General features: G+C 40.9%; 2 protein-coding genes across 2 annotated transcripts; both read right to left on the minus strand.

Annotated features, from left to right (window-relative positions):
* Positions 1-1,556: 1,556 nt before the first annotated feature.
* mcoln2 (mucolipin TRP cation channel 2) lies at positions 1,557-16,964 on the minus strand. Its single transcript, XM_085433359.1, has 14 exons — positions 16,791-16,964; positions 16,147-16,300; positions 15,489-15,662; positions 15,041-15,197; positions 14,585-14,663; positions 14,415-14,511; positions 14,220-14,319; positions 13,674-13,786; positions 13,389-13,538; positions 11,689-11,790; positions 11,254-11,376; positions 8,806-9,012; positions 7,505-7,638; positions 1,557-1,970 (listed from the first exon to the last, which is right to left on the minus strand). Coding segments are annotated over exons 1-14 (1,635 nt in total). The 5' UTR covers positions 16,835-16,964; the 3' UTR covers positions 1,557-1,969.
* A 1,383-nt stretch (positions 16,965-18,347) lies between these two features.
* Positions 18,348-23,590, minus strand: LOC146693030 (chloride channel CLIC-like protein 1). The gene is made up of 8 exons (XM_085433360.1): positions 23,326-23,590; positions 23,133-23,240; positions 21,746-21,856; positions 21,378-21,599; positions 20,928-21,068; positions 20,724-20,823; positions 19,500-20,400; positions 18,348-19,353 (listed from the first exon to the last, which is right to left on the minus strand). Exons 1-7 carry the CDS (start codon positions 23,455-23,457, stop codon positions 20,252-20,254), a joined length of 963 nt encoding a protein of 320 aa, XP_085289486.1. The 5' UTR covers positions 23,458-23,590; the 3' UTR covers positions 18,348-19,353; positions 19,500-20,251.
* Between the last annotated feature and the right edge of the window lie 271 nt (positions 23,591-23,861).

Genomic DNA, 23,861 nt, shown 5'->3' on the forward strand with positions numbered 1-23,861 from the left:
CGGTGAGCAAAGATCCCAGAACCACACGGGGGGACCTGGTGAATGACCTGCAGAGAGCTGGGACCAAAGTAACAAAGGTCACCATCAGTAACACACTACAACGGCAGGGAATCAAATCCCGCAGTGCCAGACGTGTTCCGCTGCTGAAGCCAGTGCATGTCCAGGCCCGTCTGAAGTTTGCCAGAGAGCACATGGATGATACAGCAGAGGATTGGGAGACTGTCATGTGGTCAGATGAAACCAAAGTAGAACTTTTTGGTATAAACTCAACTCGTCGTGTTTGGAGGAAGAAGAATACTGAGTTGCATCCCAAGAACACCATACCTACTGTGAAGCATGGGGGTGGAAACATCATGCTATGGGGCTGTTTTTCTGCCAAGGGGACAGGACGACTGATCCGTGTTAAGGACAGAATGAATGGGGCCATGTATCGTGAGATTTTGAGCCAAAACCTCCTTCCATCAGTGAGAACTTTGAAGATGAAACGAGGCTGGGTCTTCCAACATGACAATGATCCAAAACACACCGCCCGGGCAACAAAGGAGTGGCTCCGTAAGAAGCATTTGAAAGTCCTGGAGTGGCCTAGCCAGTCTCCAGACCTCAACCCCATAGAAAATCTGTGGCGGGAGTTGAAAGTCCGTGTTGCTCGGCGACAGCCCCAAAACATCACTGCTCTCGAGAAGATCTGCATGGAGGAATGGGCCAAAATACCAGCTACTGTGTGTGCAAACCTGGTAAAGACCTATAGTAAACGTTTGACCTCTGTTATTGCCAACAAAGGTTATGTTACAAAGTATTGAGTTGTATTTTTGTTATTGACCAAATACTTATTTTCCACCCTGATTTACCAATAAATTATTTACAAATCCTACCATGTGGATTCATGGATTTTTTTTTTCACATTCTGTCTCTCACAGTTGAAGTGTACCTCTGGTGCAAACTACTGACCTCTGTCATCATTTTAGGTGGGGGAACTTGCACAATCGGTGGCTGACTAAATACTTTTTTGCCCCACTGTATACACACACATTCCTGTATGATGCATCTGATTACTGAAGAAAGGGGAAGAGAAGGAGGAAATAAAAAACAAAACACAAAAATGAGCGAGGGCTCATCAAACATTTTTGTCCAGGGGTCTGTAACTTCATGATCCAGGCACGTTTAACAGTCTGCAGATATCTTCTTTGCCTCATTTGTAAACTAGCTTTGAAGATTTTAAACAGCTGAATGATAAAATACTTAAAAAATAAATAAATAAAAGGCAACCTAGTGGCCAACGTAGCTGAGAAAATGTGGGAGAAATGTGATGCTTTGATCAAACTAGGAGCACAGCTCTGCAACAGAAGTCATGCTCCAGCTTGTCTTTAACTTTAACCTGCTGGTTTCTACACTGATCGAGCTGACTCATCGTTGTGGTGTGTTCATTCAAAACTAGTCTTACTCACAACTCTGCTGGAAACATGTTTGTGCACTTCAGAGAAAACTCACCCCCCACTCCCACCAGTGACATGATTACATTTAAATAAAAAAAAAAAAAAAAAAAAAGGGACAAATAGGAAGATTAGCCTTGCTGCAACCTTTACTTCAACACTTAATAAATTAACTTTAATGTTGTACATTCCCCAACAGCACTCGACCAAACTCCTTGGCCAAATAAACATCTAAGCAGTATTATAAACATACACAATTAATCCAAGCAACCACTTCTTCTTAGTCCCAGTTCCAGCTCCGCATCTTGAGCTCCTGACTCCCGTTCAGTGGAGGAAACTCATTTGGCCTTTCTTATTGCACCTCACGGGATGTTACACGTGTAAATCTACATTCTCCAGGATTTTTTCAGTGTTTCAGCGTTGAGAAGTTTGTCTCAGACATGTGAAGTATTGTTCCCAGCATTTTCCTCCCTAAACTGTCTCATCCAGAGGCGGGGCAGCCGTCAGCTGATAAGTATGACATCATCATTTGCTGGAACTCTGTAAGGAGAGAGGGAAGGAGAGAGAGAACTCATAAAACCACCAACCTTTCATCATGACAAACTACAGCATAGGCTACTTTTCACTCGGACGTTCGATTGCGTGGTTAGCGAATGCTTCTCTTTAGAAAGCACCAATACGCATCTTACTCATAAATGATATGAACCAAATTCAAGAAAGAAAAATAGGTGGTTTCTGCTGGTATTCAAAATCAAAGCAAGCAGTGTACGATCTTAAATAATGGCAGTATCCTATTTATGGGACTCCTACATGCTTGTATACGAATGACCTTGCATGTCCCATGTTTAATCAAATGTGCTCCAGCTTTATTAAAGCGACACAGGTTGTTCAAATGCAGGGTACATGCCATTCTAAATGTAGCTACCAAGGCAACACTGTTATTCCCAAGTGTATCAATATTATGTTGGGATGATACATCCAACTTGTTACACAAGCAGACAGGAATTCTCACTTTAGGGCATAATCTTGCAACACTATCACGGTAATGTTCTTGGGATAATTCCCACACACGCATCATTAAGGCCTCGTTCTCCAATCTGTAATTTCAACTTCACGCAGGTTTGATAGCAACACACAGCAAAGATTTGCACACTTCACTGTATCAAAGTTCAAACACTTTGTTTTTAAACAAAAGATAATTTTCCTTCATTTTTATGATCTGCTGTAAGCAGAACATTTTCCAGGATTGGAATGATTGATGATGACGATGAGACCAAGTGAGCAAGGAAGTTGTATCTAATCATTTTGTTGTCAAAGGAGAAAACAAACTTTTATTGCACAAAAGGACGAGTGCACGGTGGTGAAGTGCAGACTGCATACAGGACAGAAACAACGACATTATGCTGCTAACATATTTCAGCTCTTTGCAAGCACAGACAGCACGCTAATGCTAAGCTAGCCAAGAACCCAGAGTAAAAGCTGAGTGAATGCTGACCCCAGACCAGCACAAAGACCCTGATCTTCAACAGGTAACAAACTGATGCGCAGTCACTCACTCAGGTTTTTACATTCTTAACTGGTAATTATGAGACGTTTCATGAGGTGTGTGCCCTTCAGGACCTTTTTCAGTGCTACGAATTACTTTCTCCTGGGAGTAAATCAGTAATGTAATGCAATACTTTTCTTAAAGGTGTTCCGTGTTAAATGGTAAATGGCCTGTATTTATATATCGCTTTACTAGTCCCTAAGGACCCCAAAGCGCTTTACACATCCAGTCATCCACCCACCCACACACTATGGCAGCTACATGTAGCCACAGCCGCCCTGGGGCGCACTGACAGTGTTGTTAACCCCAACACTGACCATAACAAAGAGTGTAAATCCCTCCTGCTGACCACACAGGATACAATTAATTTGCATGAATGTAATGTCTTTGATATGAGGCTTAGCAATGGTGGTGACTGTCAAAACGCAGCCAAAGACAAGACATGAATGTTTTCTGTCTGATGATGACAGAGTGCCCCAGGCTGATTAAAATGACTCCATTCACCTGTCCTGTTTGTAAGATAAACATCATGATCCACACTGACACATTCAGATTCCTCAGTACACCGGATTAAAGTGGAGGCTCTTCTCTTTATTTACCAAATGCTACGGTGAGTCATAGTATCGGAGCGCCGCTGACTGCTGCTTTCTTTTTCCTACTCATGCACGTGAAACTCCAGGTGAAGTCTGATCGGCCTGTTCTGAAACTGTAAAGTCTGAGTTGCTGATCTCAGAGTTTATGATGGGAGTCAACATTTTGAGGAATAGGGCCATAATCTTTGACAGACTGCAGCTGATACATTTAAGTCCAAATACTGTTAAGTTTACAACCTTTGTCACACATATACGTTCTATTACATTTAATTGAATTCACAAGAGTCATAATATACAAGAGATAACAAACCTGACGCTTTTGGTAAACAAGTTTTAAATCCAACCCAAGGATCACTTCCCAGCTTCCTTTCCAAACAAGGTAACAGATCCAGATGAAATTTCACCCAGTAAGACATTAAAACGTTAACTGAGAACACTGATCTCATTTTTGCTGGGACAGTAAGATAAGGATGCTTGTAAAAAATGAGATCTAGCCAGGTCAAAGGCTGCAAATGAATGCAATTATATAGTCAGTGCAAATCTACAAGAGTGCTAATAAGAAAACTGAACCAACTTTAAAAGATGGTCACCAATTTCAACAGAGGATGTACATTACACATCAGTACATAATGGCACTGTAACTGAAACTCGACTTCCTTAAACACTCAAGGCAACCAGAGCTGGAATCCCAGGAAAGCTGGGTGATAGAAAACGGCTGACAAACATCCATAAAAAATAAATAAAATAACAAGCCCAAAACAAAACCCTCAAAGTCGGCGTGTTAACGTCTGCTGAAACAACGGCTGAAGAGCCCCGAGGGAGGAAACAGACTGTCTAAGCTCCAATGTGTCATCATAACACATACAGCAAAGGAAACTTTTCCCAGTGCCAGGACTTTCCCAACGAGTACACGACTACAGATCATTTTTACAGTGTGTACAAACATTCAAAGCTCTGGCAGGAAAAAAATAACAGTTTGGTGGCAAACGCGAAACACAGCTCTATACAAATGACTACAGTAGTTGCTTTACTGGGTAAACAACATCTCATGTCACAAAACAGTCCCCTGCTTTTGAAGTGGAATGATTGTGATGACGGCTACAGAAACCAATCCTGGTGTCCGTTTACAGCGAAACATTCTCCTGAACAGAAACATCAACTTCACAGTAATGTGCTGACTGTGATGGAGGAAGTGTTGCTGGGAGCAAACGGGGCACTGCGCTGCCGCTTTAAACGATAACGGGAAATAAAATGAAACATTTCTCAGGCATGTTAAACACTTCATGTTATCAGACAACCGAAAAGAGGTTAAGTAAATGATAAAGAGAGAACACAGTGTGAGGTCGTTCTAATAAAACCACGCACAACAGAGCCGCTAAACCAGTCTCTCCAATGCATTCAAAACTGCTTTCGACTCACCACTGAGCCTTTTCAGCTCATTTTGAGTCACAATGTTTACTGTGACCTGTGCATTCAAGGACATAACACAGTACAGAGGTGCTGGGAGTTTAAGGGGACGGTGGGGGCAGGGGTGTTCCTCAGTGTGGAGGCCCTCAGTTTCTCTGTAATCAGCCCATCACTGGGTGTGTCAGCATAGCTCCCACCACTAATTTCATTGCTCTCAAACCACGTAAGACGGAGCCAAACCGCAGCGTGGAGGAAACTCCGCTGCAGTCGGCTGCCTGCCGATGGAGATTGGCTCATGGAAATGGAATGAGAAGAAAACACCGACATACAGAGGAGTACGGTGTCCGTACAGTGGGGCAAAAAAGTATTTAGTCAGCCACCGATTGTGCAAGTTCCCCCACTTAAAATGATGACAGAGGTCAGTAATTTGCACCAGAGGTACACTTCAACTGTGAGAGACAGAATGTGAAAAAAAAATCCATGAATCCACATGGTAGGATTTGTAAAGAATTTATTGGTAAACCAGGGTGGAAAATAAGTATTTGTTCAATAACAAAAATACAACTCAATACTTTGTAACATAACCTTTGTTGGCAATAACAGAGGTCAAACGTTTACTATAGGTCTTTACCAGGTTTGCACACACAGTAGCTGGTATTTTGGCCCATTCCTCCATGCAGATCTTCTCGAGAGCAGTGATGTTTTGGGGCTGTCGCCGAGCAACGCGGACTTTCAACTCCCGCCACAGATTTTCTATGGGGTTGAGGTCTGGAGACTGGCTAGGCCACTCCAGGACTTTCAAATGCTTCTTACGGAGCCACTCCTTTGTTGCCCGGGCGGTGTGTTTTGGATCATTGTCATGTTGGAAGACCCAACCTCGTTTCATCTTCAAAGTTCTCACTGATGGAAGGAGGTTTTGGCTCAAAATCTCACGATACATGGCCCCATTCATTCTGTCCTTAACACGGATCAGTCGTCCTGTCCCCTTGGCAGAAAAACAGCCCCATAGCATGATGTTTCCACCCCCATGCTTCACAGTAGGTATGGTGTTCTTGGGATGCAACTCAGTATTCTTCTTCCTCCAAACACGACGAGTTGAGTTTATACCAAAAAGTTCTACTTTGGTTTCATCTGACCACATGACATTCTCCCAATCCTCTGCTGTATCATCCATGTGCTCTCTGGCAAACTTCAGACGGGCCTGGACATGCACTGGCTTCAGCAGTGGAACACGTCTGGCACTGCGGGATTTGATTCCCTGCCGTTGTAGTGTGTTACTGATGGTGACCTTTGTTACTTTGGTCCCAGCTCTCTGCAGGTCATTCACCAGGTCCCCCCGTGTGGTTCTGGGATCTTTGCTCACCGTTCTCATGATCATTTTGACCCCACGGGATGAGATCTTGCGTGGAGCCCCAGATGGAGGGAGATTATCAGTGGTCTTGTATGTCTTCCATTTTCTGATGATTGCTCCCACAGTTGATTTTTTCACACCAAGCTGCTTGCCTATTGTAGATTCACTCTTCCCAGTCTGGTGCAGGTCTACAATACTTTTCCTGGTGTCCTTCGAAAGCTCTTTGGTCTTGGCCATGGCGGAGTTTGGAGTCTGACTGTTTGAGGCTGTGGACAGGTGTCTTTTATACAGATGATGGGTTCAAACAGGTGCCATTCATACAGGTAACGAGTGGGGGACAGAAAAGCTTCTTACAGAAGACGTTACAGGTCTGTGAGAGCCAGAGATTTTCCTTGTTTGAGGTGACCAAATACTTATTTTCCACCCTGATTTACGAATGAATTCTTTACAAATCCTACCATGTGGATTCATGGATTTTGTTTTCACATTCTGTCTCTCACAGTTGAAGTGTACCTCTGGTGCAAATTACTGACCTCTGTCATCATTTTAAGTGGGGGAACTTGCACAATCGGTGGCTGACTAAATACTTTTTTGCCCCACTGTATATCATGGCGACAAGGTGTAAGCGACACAAACTCTGTTTTCATTTCTGAATGTTACCGTGAATCCTGTTTATTTGTACACGGACTGAAAGGGAGAGTGAGAATGTAACGGCGTTTCCTCGACATTTCTCTGATCAACTTCACTTTTGACGCTGGTGCCAGCTCTTTTCCAAAGACTTCATGAATCTTTCCCAAGAACAAGAGATGTGTTTCACTCTTGCCAGCATGACCGTCAGCATTCATGTTAACAGTAACTAAAAGTGACAGTTGTTTTGACCATCAGTTGATTTAGATATTGATTGATGGCCAAGATTTAAGAGGTTAAGACTACATCTTCTTCTCAAGCTAAGACCTAAGTAATAAGCTAAGCCAAGTAATAGCCCTAATAGTCAACAAGCAACCGTCAAACTATAATAAAATCTTAAATCTCACTGGCTAACAACTCTAAGCAGGTATTTAAAACACAATACCTCTTATGTTACATTGATGTTTGTAGAGAACAGGTTCCAGGTGTGGCTGAGTGTGTGAAGAGAGATTAAATATTAAACAAGCAACACTGCTGTGAACAGTCGTACCACTGGCAGTAGCAGAGTACAGAGTGTCTGACGCTGACGTCTGTCTGATCGCTCTCCTCTATGTTAGGCAGCTCTGTCGGCTCGTGGAGAAACTTCTGCAGGTCGGTCTGCGGGAACCCATTTTTCTGGTAACTCTGTTAGCAAATAGAAAAAGTCCAAAATGCATCACATTTAAAGTCAGAAGACAAAACTTTTTCCATGCTAGATTTGAGAAATGCACACCAATTTAACACATATTGTAGACTCAAGCCCACAAACAGGTACCGCAATGACTGAAACATGGATTGAGAAACATTGTGACTGGTTTCTTCACATTTTTCTTCATAATTTAAATATAAAATTTGAAATAAAGGCTTTTTATAGATGTGATATTCACTGATTGTTGTCTCCTCTCAGCAAGATGCAATTACATTATTGCCTAAGGGACAAGCAAGACAGGAAGTAAGATGTAAGAAGAGCACAAGATGCACTTAACCCCCCCCTCTTTTTGTCCTCGACACTTCTCTCCGTCCATCCTGCTGCTTATTTGGTTCATAGATGCCCAGACTCCCCACTCATCTGTCAACCTCATCCAGCTCCTCTGCAGTTTCTTCAGCCCTGAACTATCTGTGATGCGCGCAAACACCTAACCTAGGATTCATGCAGGAGGCACCCAAATGCCCAAGTACCATTCTACTGAGCCCCTTTTAAATAACTAAGGTCTTCACCCTTTTTAAGAAATAACCCAGACACCCTACTGAGGAAGCTCCTTCTGGCTGCTATCAACAGCTTGTGGCCATGCGTGGGTGGGAGGCATAAAGCACCCAGTAAATTGATGCCATCTCCTCCCATAGCAGACAGCTACAGCATCCTCATTACTGCAGACGCTGCACCAATCCATCTGTCAATCTCCCGCTCATTCCCCGACTCATGAACAGGACCCCGAAGCCACCTTAACTCCTTCAACTTGAAGGAGTTGCTTCCCAACCCAGAGTGAAGACACACTACTTCACTCATATGAATGCACTCGATTTGCACCATCCTTTCTCTTTGTCACGCAGCTAGACTTAACCTGCAACACTGATGTGGCATTTGGTTGAAGAGTGGCAATCTCACACAGGGACGTCCCTTTTTTGTGGTTCTGTCAGAAGAGATGTGAACATCCCTTTTGTCTTGCTGGCAGAAAGCTCAAAGTACAGTAAGGATTGTTGTTCAGTTTTAGTCCACATTTTCCAGCCTCCTGTCAGGTCTAACAAGATCCAAGAGTTTAATTGACAAAATGCCACAGTTTTCAAATGACTCGCACTCGGTAACGTAAGTACCTTGATGGTCTCATAGGCGTCGGTTATAAGAGCGATAAAGAGCGACAGCACCATGTAGATGAACAGGGAGATGAAGGAGTACAGGTAAGCCCGACTGAAGAGCCACACCAAGGTGTTTTTGTCCTTAAGCTGGGCGAAGGTGGTGAACATGTCGTCTCCATTCAGCAGAGAGAACAGGCACTCTGCCACAAGACTCAGGCCCTCAAACTACAGAGAAAGAGGGAAATAACAGTGCAGTGAGCAGTTAACAAATCCACAGAAATCTGAGATTTCCTGGAAAACAAAACAAATGAGGAGATTGAAAGAAATTTGTTACATTACTGCAGCTTTTCTTCCTTTAAAAAAAAAAAAAAAAAAGTTATACATTTGGTCTGTAAAAATGCCATAAAATACAATTTAGTGTTAATCACCAACTTCAAAAGAACAACATGACATTATTTTATTATTTTTCTTATAAATTGCAAGTAAAAATTCTTCACACTGAAACACTGTTTTGATCTTTTAAGTAGCTGATGTAACAAATGACAATGAGTAAGTCTTAGGTCGAAACCCAGTTTATCAAAGAAAGACGAGTCACAGATTATTACCATCAACATATTAAACAGGCAACAGAAGTGTTTAAGTAAACAGCCTGAATGCTCAGGTATAGGTCAGCTTCACTGTGTTTTGATCAGAGATTAAAGAAAACTTGGAGTTTCCAAAAGTACTTGGTTGTACTAAAAGAAACGCTGGACCTCGCAGGCTTAATAATAAGACAACGAGTTTGTCTAAAGACTGATAGGAATGACGCAATAAAAGGAAAAAAGGGAGACCGTTGGTTGAAAGAACCAATCAGAAAGCCCGACACAAAACAGAAAGAAGTCATGTTCCACAAGAATGAGATAAGATCTAAAAACAACATCACTCTCAGACACTATGGATTCAGCTGACAGCACTTGAAGACGTGTGGAACGGCAAGCCGCAGGTCATCCCCTGCTGATTTCCTTCTGTAAATAACCTGAGGATCCTGGAAACACTTACAGGTCACTACGGGGGACTCCCCGAAACATCGCAGTATAAATATAAAAGTCTCCGTTGACTGCATCGCTGCGCAAACATAAAGAACTGTAACACGGCTGACGTGAAACGCTGGCATAGCAGAGCTGGTTGCACAAATGGTAGTCGGGTAACAGTTTGCTTTTCATGTGGGCCTGATAAGAGTCTATTTCACTGTTAAACAGAGAAAAGTGTACTTAACAGCTAAAATGACCTGCTTGAATGCCTTCAGTGCACCAACCGTATGGATGCTTTGTTAGTTCCACAGACGGGCATTTGTAAACATGGGAGGTAGTGAAGTGACATAAAGGCAAACACAAAAATCAGCTCACAATATATTTACAGTAGTTACTCCTCTTCAGCACAAGATTATCAACAATTTAGCCAGTGAGAGGCAAGATGTGAGGCAGCTGTTCTCAGGCTTCCCCACATCTACCTCTGCAGATTAGGAGCTCTGCCGTGTTTAGACGCCTACTTCTGCTCAGACTTCCGTAAATAATTTATCTTAACAAGCCAGAACAGCTAAACATACAGATCACTGTCTGGGGAGCTCCCAGTTAAGGTTAGAGTTTCTCAGGATTTTAAGAAGTGCTCCAAATGTTGCTCAAGTCCAGCTGTAATCTCCACAAATTCTTAAAACATGAGCCGCTCAACTTTGTTTCTCACTTGTATGTATTTGGAGGAAACTGCTTCTTGTAGCCTCTTTCAGTTTGAGATATTTGCTCTGTTTCGGGGCAGTTGGCCCAAAACTGAATGTGGCACAATTCTGTTGCTAATCATCAACCATTTGATTCATTCCTCAAATGGTTGATTCATCCACGCATATGCACACACATCAGTGTACAAATGAATGTGTTATGAATGTGGCAGCAATCACTGTACAATGTTGAAAACCTGGTCACCAATGAAGCAGCAAACAGCAGCCAGTGAAGCAAAACAAGCATTATCGTGCACTGACACCTAGTGGCCGTTTTATTTAGAGAGTCTTATAAATGCACTGTGAACTCTAGTTGCTCCTGTACAGGGAAGCCAAAGGCCATGTGTACACTTTGTTCAGTTTGAAGAGCAACATGCTGAAATAGCAATTTGAAAGAAAGAGCTTGGAAAACCTGATGGAGAAGTTAAGATTTAACTTCTCCAAGTCCAATCTGACAGTCATCATAAAAAGGAAAGTATCGTACAACCACAGTTCCAAAAAAGTAAATAAAAAATAAACTGTCAAATAAACAAATCACCGATTTGCAAATCTCATAAAACTCATAAAAATCAAACTTTGAATATCTCATCTACAGGTTATCAAGAGTCTGAATCTGGGACACGATCAAAAACAATCACCTAAAACACTACTGCAAGTCCGTTTTTTAAAAGATGTGCACTTTTGGGAGTTCCTCAATTCAATATCTGTAGCGTTACCTTCTCGTGGTACGGCCCCAGTACAATCCAGCCACAAAAAGTATAGCCGAGGTAGATCATGCCAGCACAGCAGCAGAAACGCAGGACCTTTGGAAAGGCTGCCTTCATGGTTAGGATCAGCACCTAAACTTGGAAGAAATATACTGTTTTTAAGTGAATTTTAAACCTTATGAGACAACAAATAAAGATTTATGTGAGAGTGGAGCGGACTGCTACAGGTCTACACATGTGCATGATGAGAATTAAAATAAATATATCATTCTCACAGCATATTAATACAAGTTTCTCCATCACTGTTGCATTAAGCTTAATGTGATGAGCTCCTGCTTAATATTTTGCTCATTGGAAGCTCTCACATGAAACAGACTTCAAACTCTGAGATCATAAATGTAGAACATTAATGCCTTACATCAGTCGTGCCGAGCATGGACTCACATTGTATTTCTGGAAGTATCCCAGGTACCTGATCACTCCAACCCACACCAGTAATGTAGACGTCCCCAGGAAGATACTGCACACGTCATAATTTGTAAGGTTCTACAAAAGAGAGCAGAGAAAGTCCACGATTAGGGATGAAATCATAGTTCTAGAAAACTCTGTTACATAATTACACACAGTATACATAAGTTATATTACAGTAAAGCTGGTTTTGCTGTATGATTGCAGTAAATGACATAGTCTGGGTGATTATTTTATTAGGGTTCAAAGTACAAAGTGAAGCCAAGGAACGATAAACCTTAACGTGCTTTTATGCTTTAATGCATGTGCACTGAGAAGAAAACTATAAATGTAAACTGCAGGTTTCTTAAAGGACAGCTTCACTGATTTTGCAATTTCTATTTGTGTCCAACTGCTCAAAGTTATTATCAACGTCCGAATCACAATGCAAAGTGTCGTCAGTCACGTTGAAATTTGGTTTGGAATTTAAAGTTTGATTAAAGGTCCAAACTGTCCTTTATACGTCTAACAATGTAATTATAAGATATTAAAACCGAACTGGTGAATTAATGCTGCAATCAGACAACTTAACCTCCGCTGAAAAGTTATTGTAGCAAATAATAGTAGAGCTTCACCTACAGTGATAAATTATACAAAAGAAGTAAAGTTGGGCATAAATGAGTCTAACTCTTTAAAACTTAAAACACATCGGTGGATATAAATAAAACATTAAAATAATGAAATATGATAAAAATTTGCCTACACACTAGAGATGGCACGATACCACTTTTTTATGTCCGATATGAATCTGATATAGTGTTTTTTAATCAATAAAACAGTTTTTTAAATGTCTTGCTGCATTTTGTATAAGTTCATACTCACGTTTAAAAAAAACAAAAAAACAAATACAAAAACAAAAAAAAAAAAAAAAAAAAAAACTTCATAGTTCAGCAAAACTGATCAATCTAATAAACTTAAATCCTCTAGCCTCCCTATTCTGGTATTTTAAAGAGTACTTAGTAGAAATATTAAACAACCTAACTAATAGGGTTGCCAACTCCCAGCAACAACAAAGGGAACCACTTTCCACCTCGTGATGCTTAATTGACGTAATCAACCTTAATCGAATGCACCGGTAAAATAAAATACACAGAAATCAATGATTTTTCTACAATAATTAAATAGATTCAACATCTTTCTTCAACAGAACTGCAGACTGCACAGATGGTTCCCAAAGGAAAAAGTACTATAGCTTACTAGGGTATATTAGACTTAACAGTTACTATATACAGTAATGGACTTCTATACATTTTACATCAAATTAAAACTTTGGGTGTAAGATTCAGATAATTATTTATTAAAAGCTCAACATTTTAAATGAGAATAAGAAAGAAAAGTATGTCTTTGTGCCCCCTTTTCCCTGTTCATGCCCTATCGGCCCCCCTGGCTAAACTTTGCTAGATCCGCCCCTGCACAGTTACAGCCGTCAGCTGTAGAAAAAGATCCTCGAGTAGAAAGTAATATTAAATAAATTCTGACAACAGCTTATTATACAAAACCTTTTCTACATAAAGATATACATTTTCAAATCTTCTGCAATTATTTGACACCTTTTAAATGACAACTGAATAGGGGGGGGGGGGGGGGGGGTTATGGTTAAACGCCATTGCAAGAAAGAAAGGGATTATTCATTTTACCTTTGCTTGTATCTCCATCTTCAGAATCGATCCAATTATGGCGAAGAGGTCGCTGACGATGACCAGCAAGTACCAGCCGTTCAGAAACTCCCTCTGGTCGTCCTCGCACACTTTCCGATTAAAGTTTTCATGGAAGAATCTGGAGAACCTCTTCAAAATAAAACAATGGAAATTCAGTCAATTTAACACACACACACACACACCTTTATCCACGATGTTTAAGTTAATTTCAAAAAGAAAAAAAAAAAAAAGCAAAAAGGTAGCTGCTTGCATGGTGTTGCTGACCTGCAGTAACCTGACGGCCAGTATGATGGAGCGAGTGCACAGCACGGCTGATGTGAGGCACATCAGAATGACGAAGGCATCAAATACCAGCAGATAGTGTGTGTTCTTCTGAGCTGAAATACACACACACAAAAAGCACAAGTGTGGGTGTGAGAGGGTTTATCACTCAACTCCCTCACACTCACAGTTCTGACACTGATAACACAAGTCTGAATGCAAACGCCTCAGTTACAGGAAACTGCCCAGTCCTGGTACAAGTTTGGAGACAAATCCTTCCACACACTTTAACAACGTGGTGAACAAGCTGCTGCAACACAAAATAAACTGGACAGACACATTGGTCCACAAGAGTTTATTTTTATTTAGTCTGATTCTTTAAAACTTGACAACATTTTGATATTTTTACAAATATTCCAAACATGCATTTGCAGGCTGACCTGTTGTTTTACTCAAATGTGAAAAACAGTTTTCAACGCCATAACCTGTCTCATTCCTCCCTCATTTGTTACCATTAATTAATTTTTCGGTTAGAGAAGTTCACCTTACCCGTCCCCGATATCTTCCAGTCTCGGCACGCGCTGCTTTCAGCGTCTATGTCCAGGAATAGTTTCACCTTTCCACTGTGACACTGGTTATCGAACGTTATCTATCAAATCAAAGGGATCCAGGTGTTTATATGTGCTTCAATCCAGCTGTGTTTGCTGCTTTTACATGGCGTTAATAAAGCCAAGAAACTTATACCGTAACAAAGAAGGAGTAGCAGTCGGGTAACTCTCGCGAACGCACCGTCTGGAGGTTGATTCCCTTCAACTGGAAGGTTATTTTGATGTCGAGAAGTCTGAAAAAGCGGCGAAATGTTTGATTTAAAAAGGGGATGTCAGCATGTAATGTAAATAATTTAAACAGCATACCTGTAAAAATCCAGATTAAAAAAGGATGAATTCTCTGCTCTCCACAGGTTTGCAGTATTTGGATCGTGTGACATACAAACTGAAAAAACCCATCACATATATGAGGTGTGTAAAAAGCACAGACACAGCTTTTGTTTCCCCCTCAAAATTTGTTCTTATACTCCAATATGGAATTTCATGACCTGTTTAAATTACCAGTAAATCCCATAATGGTTCTAAAATGTCTGAAATATATAAGAAATGGTATTTTTAAACATGAATCTTTTGTCCCGTTTCTAATGAAAACTCTCATCACACATTTACATTACAGGTATTCAGGTTTGTCATTAAATATTAAAACTACAGGAGCCCAAAGGGGAAATTTTAACAACACTGAGCTTAATTATCTAAATGGCAAATCTGACACCAACTTCGCCGCGTATAACAGCAAACTGACATGCAAATTTTCCCTCTCACCCGTCTCCAGCTGAGCATCGATGTCATAGATCTCATCTGAAGGCTCCACGCTGCCCCTCCTATAGTACTCTTTACATATGGTGAGGGGCAGCAACTTGCCATTTTCATCCTCTGCGTAACTGATCGGGCCCACGGAGAGCTGGCCCAGCTGACTGTACTGTACACAACAGGAAATTTTAGGAAAATAAAAAAACAAACAAAAAAAAAAACAGAAAACACTCCAGGGTGACGAGACAATAAAGAAGCTGAAAACTGGAATATCGCAGTGAAACACGATAAAACAAGAAATTCAAAAAATAAAGCAGTTCCAACTCATGCGATGCTTAAATTACACCAGATATGTTTATATGAGCATTAGATTGGAGTTCCTGATGTGCATATTCTATAATAAAACTCAACACTACATACACTTCATAATGCTACAGTAAAAAAAGTCACTGTTACTTGCCTGATCCATGACATAAAACAGACTTTCATAGACGTCGTGCTTTGTGTAGACGGCAACGCTGTAGTCGTCCTCATCGACCCCGCTGTAGCCTTTTAAGAAAAGGTGTTTGAGCGCCATGGTGTTCTCTTCCTTATAGGAAACCACCAGCTGGTTGTTGAGGCCGAACAGGACGAGCTGTGGGGAAAACAAGAAAGGAGAGTTGAACATATACGCGTCTTATTCCTTTTGAGGTGGAAAACACATGTTATGGTAGCTTTACATCTCTGACATACCTCTCAGTCAGTTGGGCCTTTTAAAAAGGAGATTACCCAAAACTGTAGTTGTTATGGACATGGAGTATTGTGCAATCTCCCACAGCTACACATTTACAAGTAGTTTTAAAGTGTTACGTGAAATACTGATGAGGTGCTTTGAAGACGTTTGTGTTGTTTTAGGGCCATGTGCTTCCGAAACAATACAAATTTAGCAGCAAAATAAAGACAAACACAAATATTCCTTTATTCTCCCATTTTAAGCAGGACCCTCAGTGTAAGCATGTATATACACACTGCTCTTGGCTGCATGCCTTCGATTACATATTGCAGTTCCAGGAAGCCCCTTCTGAGTGCTGCCTCTTTCCTGGTCTTTCCCAACATACAATAAACCCCAGTGCACATACTTGTGTGGTGACCATGATGATTTTCAGGATCTGGACTCCCATTTTCCAGGGAATGTGTCTTCGGGCTCTGTACTTCTCACAGGGGCTCATGAAATAATACCTCAGGTCATCTCTGAGGTTCTCCTCTTTCATAATGTCGTGAGTTATGACAGAGCTGTAAGACAACAACCATCATGCAGATGACAGAAACAGATCGCAGTGCTGTGGGCTACACGGTTAAAACTCGTGGAAATGAACAGATGGTGAGAGGAGTTTCTCTACGAAGGAAGAAGAAAGCAGCCAGAAGGCTGAAAATGCAGAAGTGAAAGTTTAAAAGAAAGACAGTTATTTTATCAGCTCTTGTTGTTGCGGTGTACCAGACTGGTAATCAATCACATGGAGAGATCCGTGTACGAAGTTCAAGGTTAGCTCAGTAAATGTACTTTCACAATTTCCCCCAATTGTTTGTCAACTATAAACAACACAAATCCAAGTCTCCAAGTTACAAAGTGCAACGTTAAATCCAACCCTGATCACGTCATAAAACTTCCTGATGACTTTCGCGGTTGTTTTTAACGTTGTTACATTTTAACATGCGGCATTTCAGAATGATGAGGTAACAAAACTATATTTGAACGCAACTTATTTAAACATAAAAAGCTTACCTGACCGAATTGCTTCTATCCAGATAGCGAGAAAATAACTCCATTTTTGCAAAGCAAGGTGGGGAAAAAGCCAAATGACTGAAGGGAGATTATTAAACGTAAGCCGGACAGCTCCGGCAGAGAGTCAGAGACAACTCTGCTCTGCTGCGCTTGTGCCCCGCGAGACCACGACGCTTTCAGTCAGCCAATCAGGAAATGGGTTTGAGGCGGCACAGGTGCGCAATCTACGAGTGAACGAGTGCTCACGGAAAGGCCCGAAACATAATGTGGTTAAGAAACTAGATTTAAATAGAAAAAACAAAATAATAATGAAACGTTGCTGTGTGTGTGAAAATCAGTGCGTCAGTGTAAAACCTTTGAACTGATTAAAACCTGGAGCAGTTACTGATATAGGAACAAACTCCACAGAAGACATAAGGTACTTCTATATTTCACAGGCAAGAGTCTGTAGGTCACGTCATTACACATGATACTATAAAGCAGGGATGTCAAACTCATTTTACATTGGACGCAACATACAATTCACCAATCAAACTGCCCTTTCAGTCAATGAAATGAAGTTTAACTACACATTTAACCACTGAGATGTTTCAATGGTACATCTCAGGTTTTCCTCATGATACAGAAACGGTGCTGTAGTACATGAAATAAATATTTCAGCGTGATTCTTTGGGCTCAAAATAGAAGAAATGTGTGAAATTACTGAAAAAACCCTGATAGCTCAGTGCCCAGATGTTCCTGTAATTAAACATGAAAAAGTTGGTTAATTCAGACAAGATGCCATTTTTGTTTCTATGATCAATAGTGAAAAAACAGGGTACTTTGTAATTTAATTGAATTAACTGATATAGTATTAATAGCCACGGGGGAAGTCTTTATCAGAAGGAGAAGCTATAAAACCTAAATTAACAAATATTTTAAACTCCAAATTTTTATGCCATCCTTCACATTTTCCCAAAGCCATCTAGTGGCCGGAACAGTGTCTTTGCCAGGCCTTATGTTTGACATCCAAGTCTCACAGATACATGCAGCATATCCTAAGAGGTCGGAGGAAGACGGGTCCTATGTTAAACAGAAACCAGCACATTCCTGATACGATCTACTGCTGCTTGGCATCCACCTAAGATGACAGCTACAGTGTGTTAAATGTGAAACGCAGGGACCGTGTTTAATTTCTGTTCCAAAACCTCACGTTGGACAAAGAAACATGACGGATGTGACAAAACTTTATTTGTCCACTGATGAACACAGAGCAACAAAGTCAACTTCCTGATATCAAATATGACTTCCACAGATCAGAGCTGGAACGCCTGTGAGCTCCTGAAGCTGCTTGCATCCAGCAGACAGGAGGGAAAACTGTAAATCATCGTCCTCAAATGACAAAAATGAAATGATGACGTGGAGATACAGTCGATGACATGCACTGGATTTCAGCCACTTCATTGCTTTTTATACTGAGCGAGCTCCATCAAGCTCACTATGGTTAAAATCCACTGTTCTTGCACAGATGTCTATGTTGTGGTAGCAACAGAAATCCAGCATATATAAAGCAGAAAGTCAAGTCAAGTCATCTTTATTCATATAGCACATTTAAAAGACATCAAGTGTCGGCCAAAGTGCTGAACAGAGGAATATGATAAAAAGAATTAAAACAGATAAGATGAAAACAGAAACATTGTGACATCCATACATTTTTGTAAAAAAAATAAAATAAAATAAAATGATAATAATAATAATATGTACACATTCACACACAAGTACACATATGTGAACATAAAATACATGTATACGTGTCTACACATGCAAACATCATCCAACGAGATAAAAGATCAGACAAGCTGAAACAGAATAAAGGTGGGAGATCTGAAAGCCTTGGAACATAGGGAGGTCTTCAGATTCGATTTGAAGACTTCCAAGGATGAAGAGGATTTTATAAAAGAGGGAAGACTGTTCCAGAGTCTCGGCAATGGAAAAAGCCCTGTCACCTGTAGATTTGAACTGGGAGCGTGAAACTAATAGAGGCATCTGACTGGAGGAGCACAGAGTTCGAGTGGGTAGGTGCAAGCTAAGAAACAAACAGTAATGATAATGTAGAGCCAATAATGCATTAAAAAAACTAAGACGAGATCAGCAGGTATCAAAACAAACAAAAACAAAGAAAAAAACCCCAAAAGACAAAAATATCAATAAAAAGTTTTCATTAAACATTAAGATACCAATTTATGTTGCACATGAATATTTAACTTCATCTCAGCAGAAGCATTAAATAATAAGGACATTAGTCTCCACCAAAACCCACTATTGTGTGTCTAATTTGATATTTAAGCTGATTGGATGAATCTAAACAAAAATTATTTTAAAAAGTGTGTGTGTGTGTGTGGGGGGGGGGGGGGGGGGGGTGTCACCTGATCGACACTCTGCGCTTCTGGGAGCTCAGGTCTGGGTAGCGCAGCATCTCTGGTGATCTGTTCAGCTCTGGTGGTGGTGGGTCCCTTTGTGGGCGGCGTAAAAGTGCCATGATGCCATTCTGGAAGGCTGCTTGCACACTTGCATACACAATCACCTGAAGAAGATATACATAAAAAAAGGCCTTAGAGCTTGAAGGTCCTGTGCAGCATCTTTTCTGCGCTCTTCTGGACAGAGACCTGTTCTATTAATCTTATCCATCTATAGAAAGCTCTATAATGTGAATAAGGTAACAGGTTTTACCACAGTAGCAGGCATGGTAGTGAGCAGGACTGGGATCTGCAGGGTAACCGGAAGATCTTTGAGGAGCACTCGAAGAAATTCACTGAATCCCTGACCGAAGTACTTCAGTGGCTCTGTGATGAAGGTTGTGATGGTAAATAAGATTGCCTAAACAGAGAAGCATGTCCAGGTTATAAAACTGTACATACATATAGAAAGTCCAAACTCATACAAAGGAACACAGTTTAGGAAGACTTTGCATGGAAAAACGTATAGCAGTTAGAAAAAGGTAGAAAAGTGGCAAATGTATGTGTCAGCTTAATAGAAAGCAAAGCAATGAGGTTTCAGCCATATCGGATGTGATTTAAACATTGGTTTGTAGGGAAGAATGGTTATTCACCAACTGGTCGCTGGGTGAAATCGGTGCAAAGAAGGCGCTGTACCACTGACCTCCTTGTGACAACTTTGGTTTTCAGCCGGTTGCCACAGTGGCTGTAAGTTTTCACATCTGTCTGTAAATACTTGCTAACTAATAGCCGAGAAGTTGCACAACTTGAAAAAGTGATGGTTTGCCTTCAGAGTAAAAGTTGTGCTTCAGTGCTGCAGTTAAGATGTTTCAAAAGGCACAACTTTTACTTTTTATCTCACAACTAGTGGTTGTTGCATGGTCGTGAGCAAGTCTCCAGGTCTGTGTGGCAACTGATTCACAAACTCCTACACTATCAGCATGTTTGTCACATGTCCAGAATGGTAGACAAATTTAAATCATGTGTTTAGTAGTGATGTGTCTGCAAGACCTCAATAACTTGAACAGAGTGACTTATCTTGATTGGTGATACCAACAAAAGAGGGTCAACTATAAGAACTTCATAGTATCTCTTACAGGGGTCATCTTGAAGAGTCCAGGTGCTTCTAAACCACTCTGCAGGAAATCAAATACAGGCCTAAGCTTAGGCAGTCGTTATGCGCTAAATATGATTAATATATCCAAAACAGCAGTGCTGGAGTCTAAAACTATTAAAACAGCTGAGACTTCAGATTTTGCACAATGACTGCAGAGGGACTTGTCGTTAAATTCCTCTCCATCTCATGGCTGTGCAGTGAAATGTATTTCAAAATGATATTTAATACGCTCTAAAAATAAAAATAAAAATAAGTTTTTTTCTCAGCAGGTTAATATTTTAGATATAGGAGGTTTTCACAGAATACCAATGCTATGTCTGTTCAACACTGGCAGTGGCATACCTTTCAAACTGTCAATCCAATCCATTTTCTCCACTCCAGTGCATTTTGCATTGAAATTCTCCATCTTCAATATATTACTTTGATGCTCAGCAAAGGCAAGCTGAACAAAATATACATATTTATTAAAAACATCTTATTTTACAGTCAAAACACTGAATTGCAGTTGAACTGAAACCCCTGAAAACTGCAGGGGCTCCTATTTACCTTGTACAGGTAAAACCAGTTCCAGATAACACTGACGAATAAGCAGACAGCAAACAGTTGTTGGAACAGCACAAACCAGGAGATCTTTGTCCGCAGTTGGAGCATGATAATGACTAGTATAACCAGGATAAATAACACGATCTGGAGAACGGAGCAGAGAACAGTTTAAGTGGTTACAGAAAATAGAAACCATTAAAACACAGCAGACACATTAAGAAAAGTCAAAACAGAAGGGGGTCAAAGGTAAAAGCTACATTTGGTTTAAAAAAAAAAAAAAAGACATGTTTTTATATCTGCACTGACAACTTCTCACGAAACCATACTGAGTGTACATGAAATCAACAGACAGCTCTCCTTCTTGTTCATGGAGACAACACTAGACAAGAGATTTGGGGGGAGTTGGCCTCAAACCAGAGAAAGTGGAGTCACAGTAATAAAGACTGAGATTACTTTCAATAATGTATGCAGCTCCACCCCAAAGGTGTCTTCAAATGGCCACTTCCAGGCCCCATAATCATGCGGTTTAACGTCCACAAGTATCTGACTGATGGCTTTGTCCAGGGCGCCTGGTCTACAGCTGTCTTCACTCTCCAGATGTGCCTGGATCTCCTCCATGGCTTGTTTGGACATTTTGAGTTTGGCATCATAAAAGACATCTGTGGAGTCACTGGGCTGGAGAGAAATGGGAGAAGTGTCTTAAATTGCACATTTTTTTCCACCACACTTGTAAAATTATTAAACGAGAGAGTAAATATGATAGCACAATATGCTCGACTGAAATCTCATAATTCAACATAAAACATGAGATGACCACCTACCACACCAGCTCTTTGTATTGCCTTCAACAGTCTGCTAAGAAATCTCTTGAACACTGGGCTGCATGTTGGCTGCTGTGAGATGCGCTCGATCGTCTTCTTATGATCTTCAATCTGAATGAAGGCAAGGCAGAATATCTGAAGTGCCTGTCCTGAATAAGTTCCTATTTCCCAGTCAAAGCTTCTGGGATTATGGGAAAGACCCCAGGTTCTCTTCTAAGACTGGTTGGTGGTGTAAGGATCTGAATGATATCTTCTCGATACACTTTGAGCCCGGTAATAACACTTCACCATCATTTAAACATCTCAGCCTAGTCTTGTTGCTAACCACTGTCTGCCCACAGATGATGTTATAGCACAGCATTTCCAAACCACTGTGCAGCCCCACAGAAGTATGCCATGAGAAATCATCAGGTGTGCCATGGAAGATTATCCAATTTCACCAGATGGGTAAGGGAGGAGCATGTAGTAATAGGCAGAAAATTTCCATTCTCTTCCACTAGAGGGCAGTGCAACATCTTGCACAAATTAAGAGGGTTGCCAACCGCCAGTAAAACAGAAGAAGGGCCGCAGGTAATAGCGATGGATAAATATCTGAAAATAAAAAAAGTAGTGAATCTGACCTGAGTCCTGGAGAAGACTCAGATGAAGGCCCTGAAGGCATGAGCAGTGGTCAGAAAAAAACAAAAGGAGAGCTCAAGATAATACAATGAAACTCATCTTGCCATTGGATTCACCGGGGAACCAACCAAGCCAATTCTACTATGCCTGCTGCTGAAAAACTGTCAAACAGTGCCAAGGTTCCAAGTAAACGTAAATGCCATTTCTAGACAAAACACCCAAGACTTCAAAACAAGATCACAGACTATTTTCCCTTTCTGGCAAACAAAGTTATTTCAGCTCTGCTTCCTTCCTCCACAACCCATCTATGGGTTTTATAAACATGATTGCTATCAAGACAAGAAAAAACCAAAACACAGACTCAGGACTGTCGAGGAAGATCTTCGTGTGTCTTCCTTCAACTCCTGCAAGAATATCAGCTTTGTGTTCAACTAAACAGGCACAGGTTTCACACTATGTAACTTAAGAGTAGATTTTAAATATATCTTGTAAGAAATGAACTTTTGTGACATTTTTATTTGGTGTTGTGATTTTTCTATGTGACGTGGCACTAAAGGGTTGGGAAACACTGTTCTAACAGACTACAGCTCAAAACATGTAAAACCGGTTTGTTGTACATGACATTGAGTTCACCTTATTTAAATGGCCTTTTTAGACACGGTTGACGTTCATGTTTTGTGTACCAGTTAGAACAAAGCGATAAGCCTGGAGGCGTATAATTAGACAATTTGAAGATAGTTTTTCCTATTTAAAACCTCTAAACACCAACCTGTCCCTCTAACTCCTCCACTTGTTTGTTGCAGGGCGATGGCTCAGTCTGGCTGGAGTCCTGATTGTACTCTTGTCTTTCAGTGCCCAGATTGTCACAGCTTGCTGGCTGCGTTGCAAACACACATACAAACTAAGTGTCTGAGCTGGACAACACAACATCTTCACAATACTCAGAGTAAAAATCTCCCAACCTCAGTAGGCTTTCTCATCCTTTTGGTCGTAGCATCATACATGGTCATGTCGTAAGGGTCGACCCACTTGCTTTCCTCCTCCTGGCCCACGGCAGTGAGCAACAGGTTGCACAACAAAGCAATGAGGAGCATCCTGGCTGGGAGAAGACAGACTCTTATCCAGTGTTAATTCCTTTACAGTGAAAACAAGCATAGGTGGACACCTATAGCTAGCACTGTTAGCTAAGTTTAAGGCTCAACTACAAAGCAGCTTCGGCCTCACTGACTCACACATGGCCTTAAAGGTAGTATAACAGGGTGAGGCGGGAACAAAACAAAACAGCCTAACAGACGTGACCATAAAAGGAATCGCTTTACTGTACAACCACGTGATGCAGTGTGTGAATGTGTGGATTACTGAATGTGTAAAGCGCTTTGGGGTCCTTAGGGACCATGTAAAGCGCTATACAAGTACAGGTCATTTACCATTTTTACCAAGTGAGTGCAATTTAAGTTTGTAGGCTCGTGCTTAATTTAGTTTTGATGACTGACATCTC

Source organism: Copadichromis virginalis, linkage group LG15 (assembly GCF_057382275.1).
Source record: "Copadichromis virginalis isolate Kocher_CV1m ecotype Utaka linkage group LG15, C_Virginalis_male_GT1.1, whole genome shotgun sequence".
In the NCBI taxonomy this organism is placed as follows: domain Eukaryota; kingdom Metazoa; phylum Chordata; class Actinopteri; order Cichliformes; family Cichlidae; genus Copadichromis; species Copadichromis virginalis.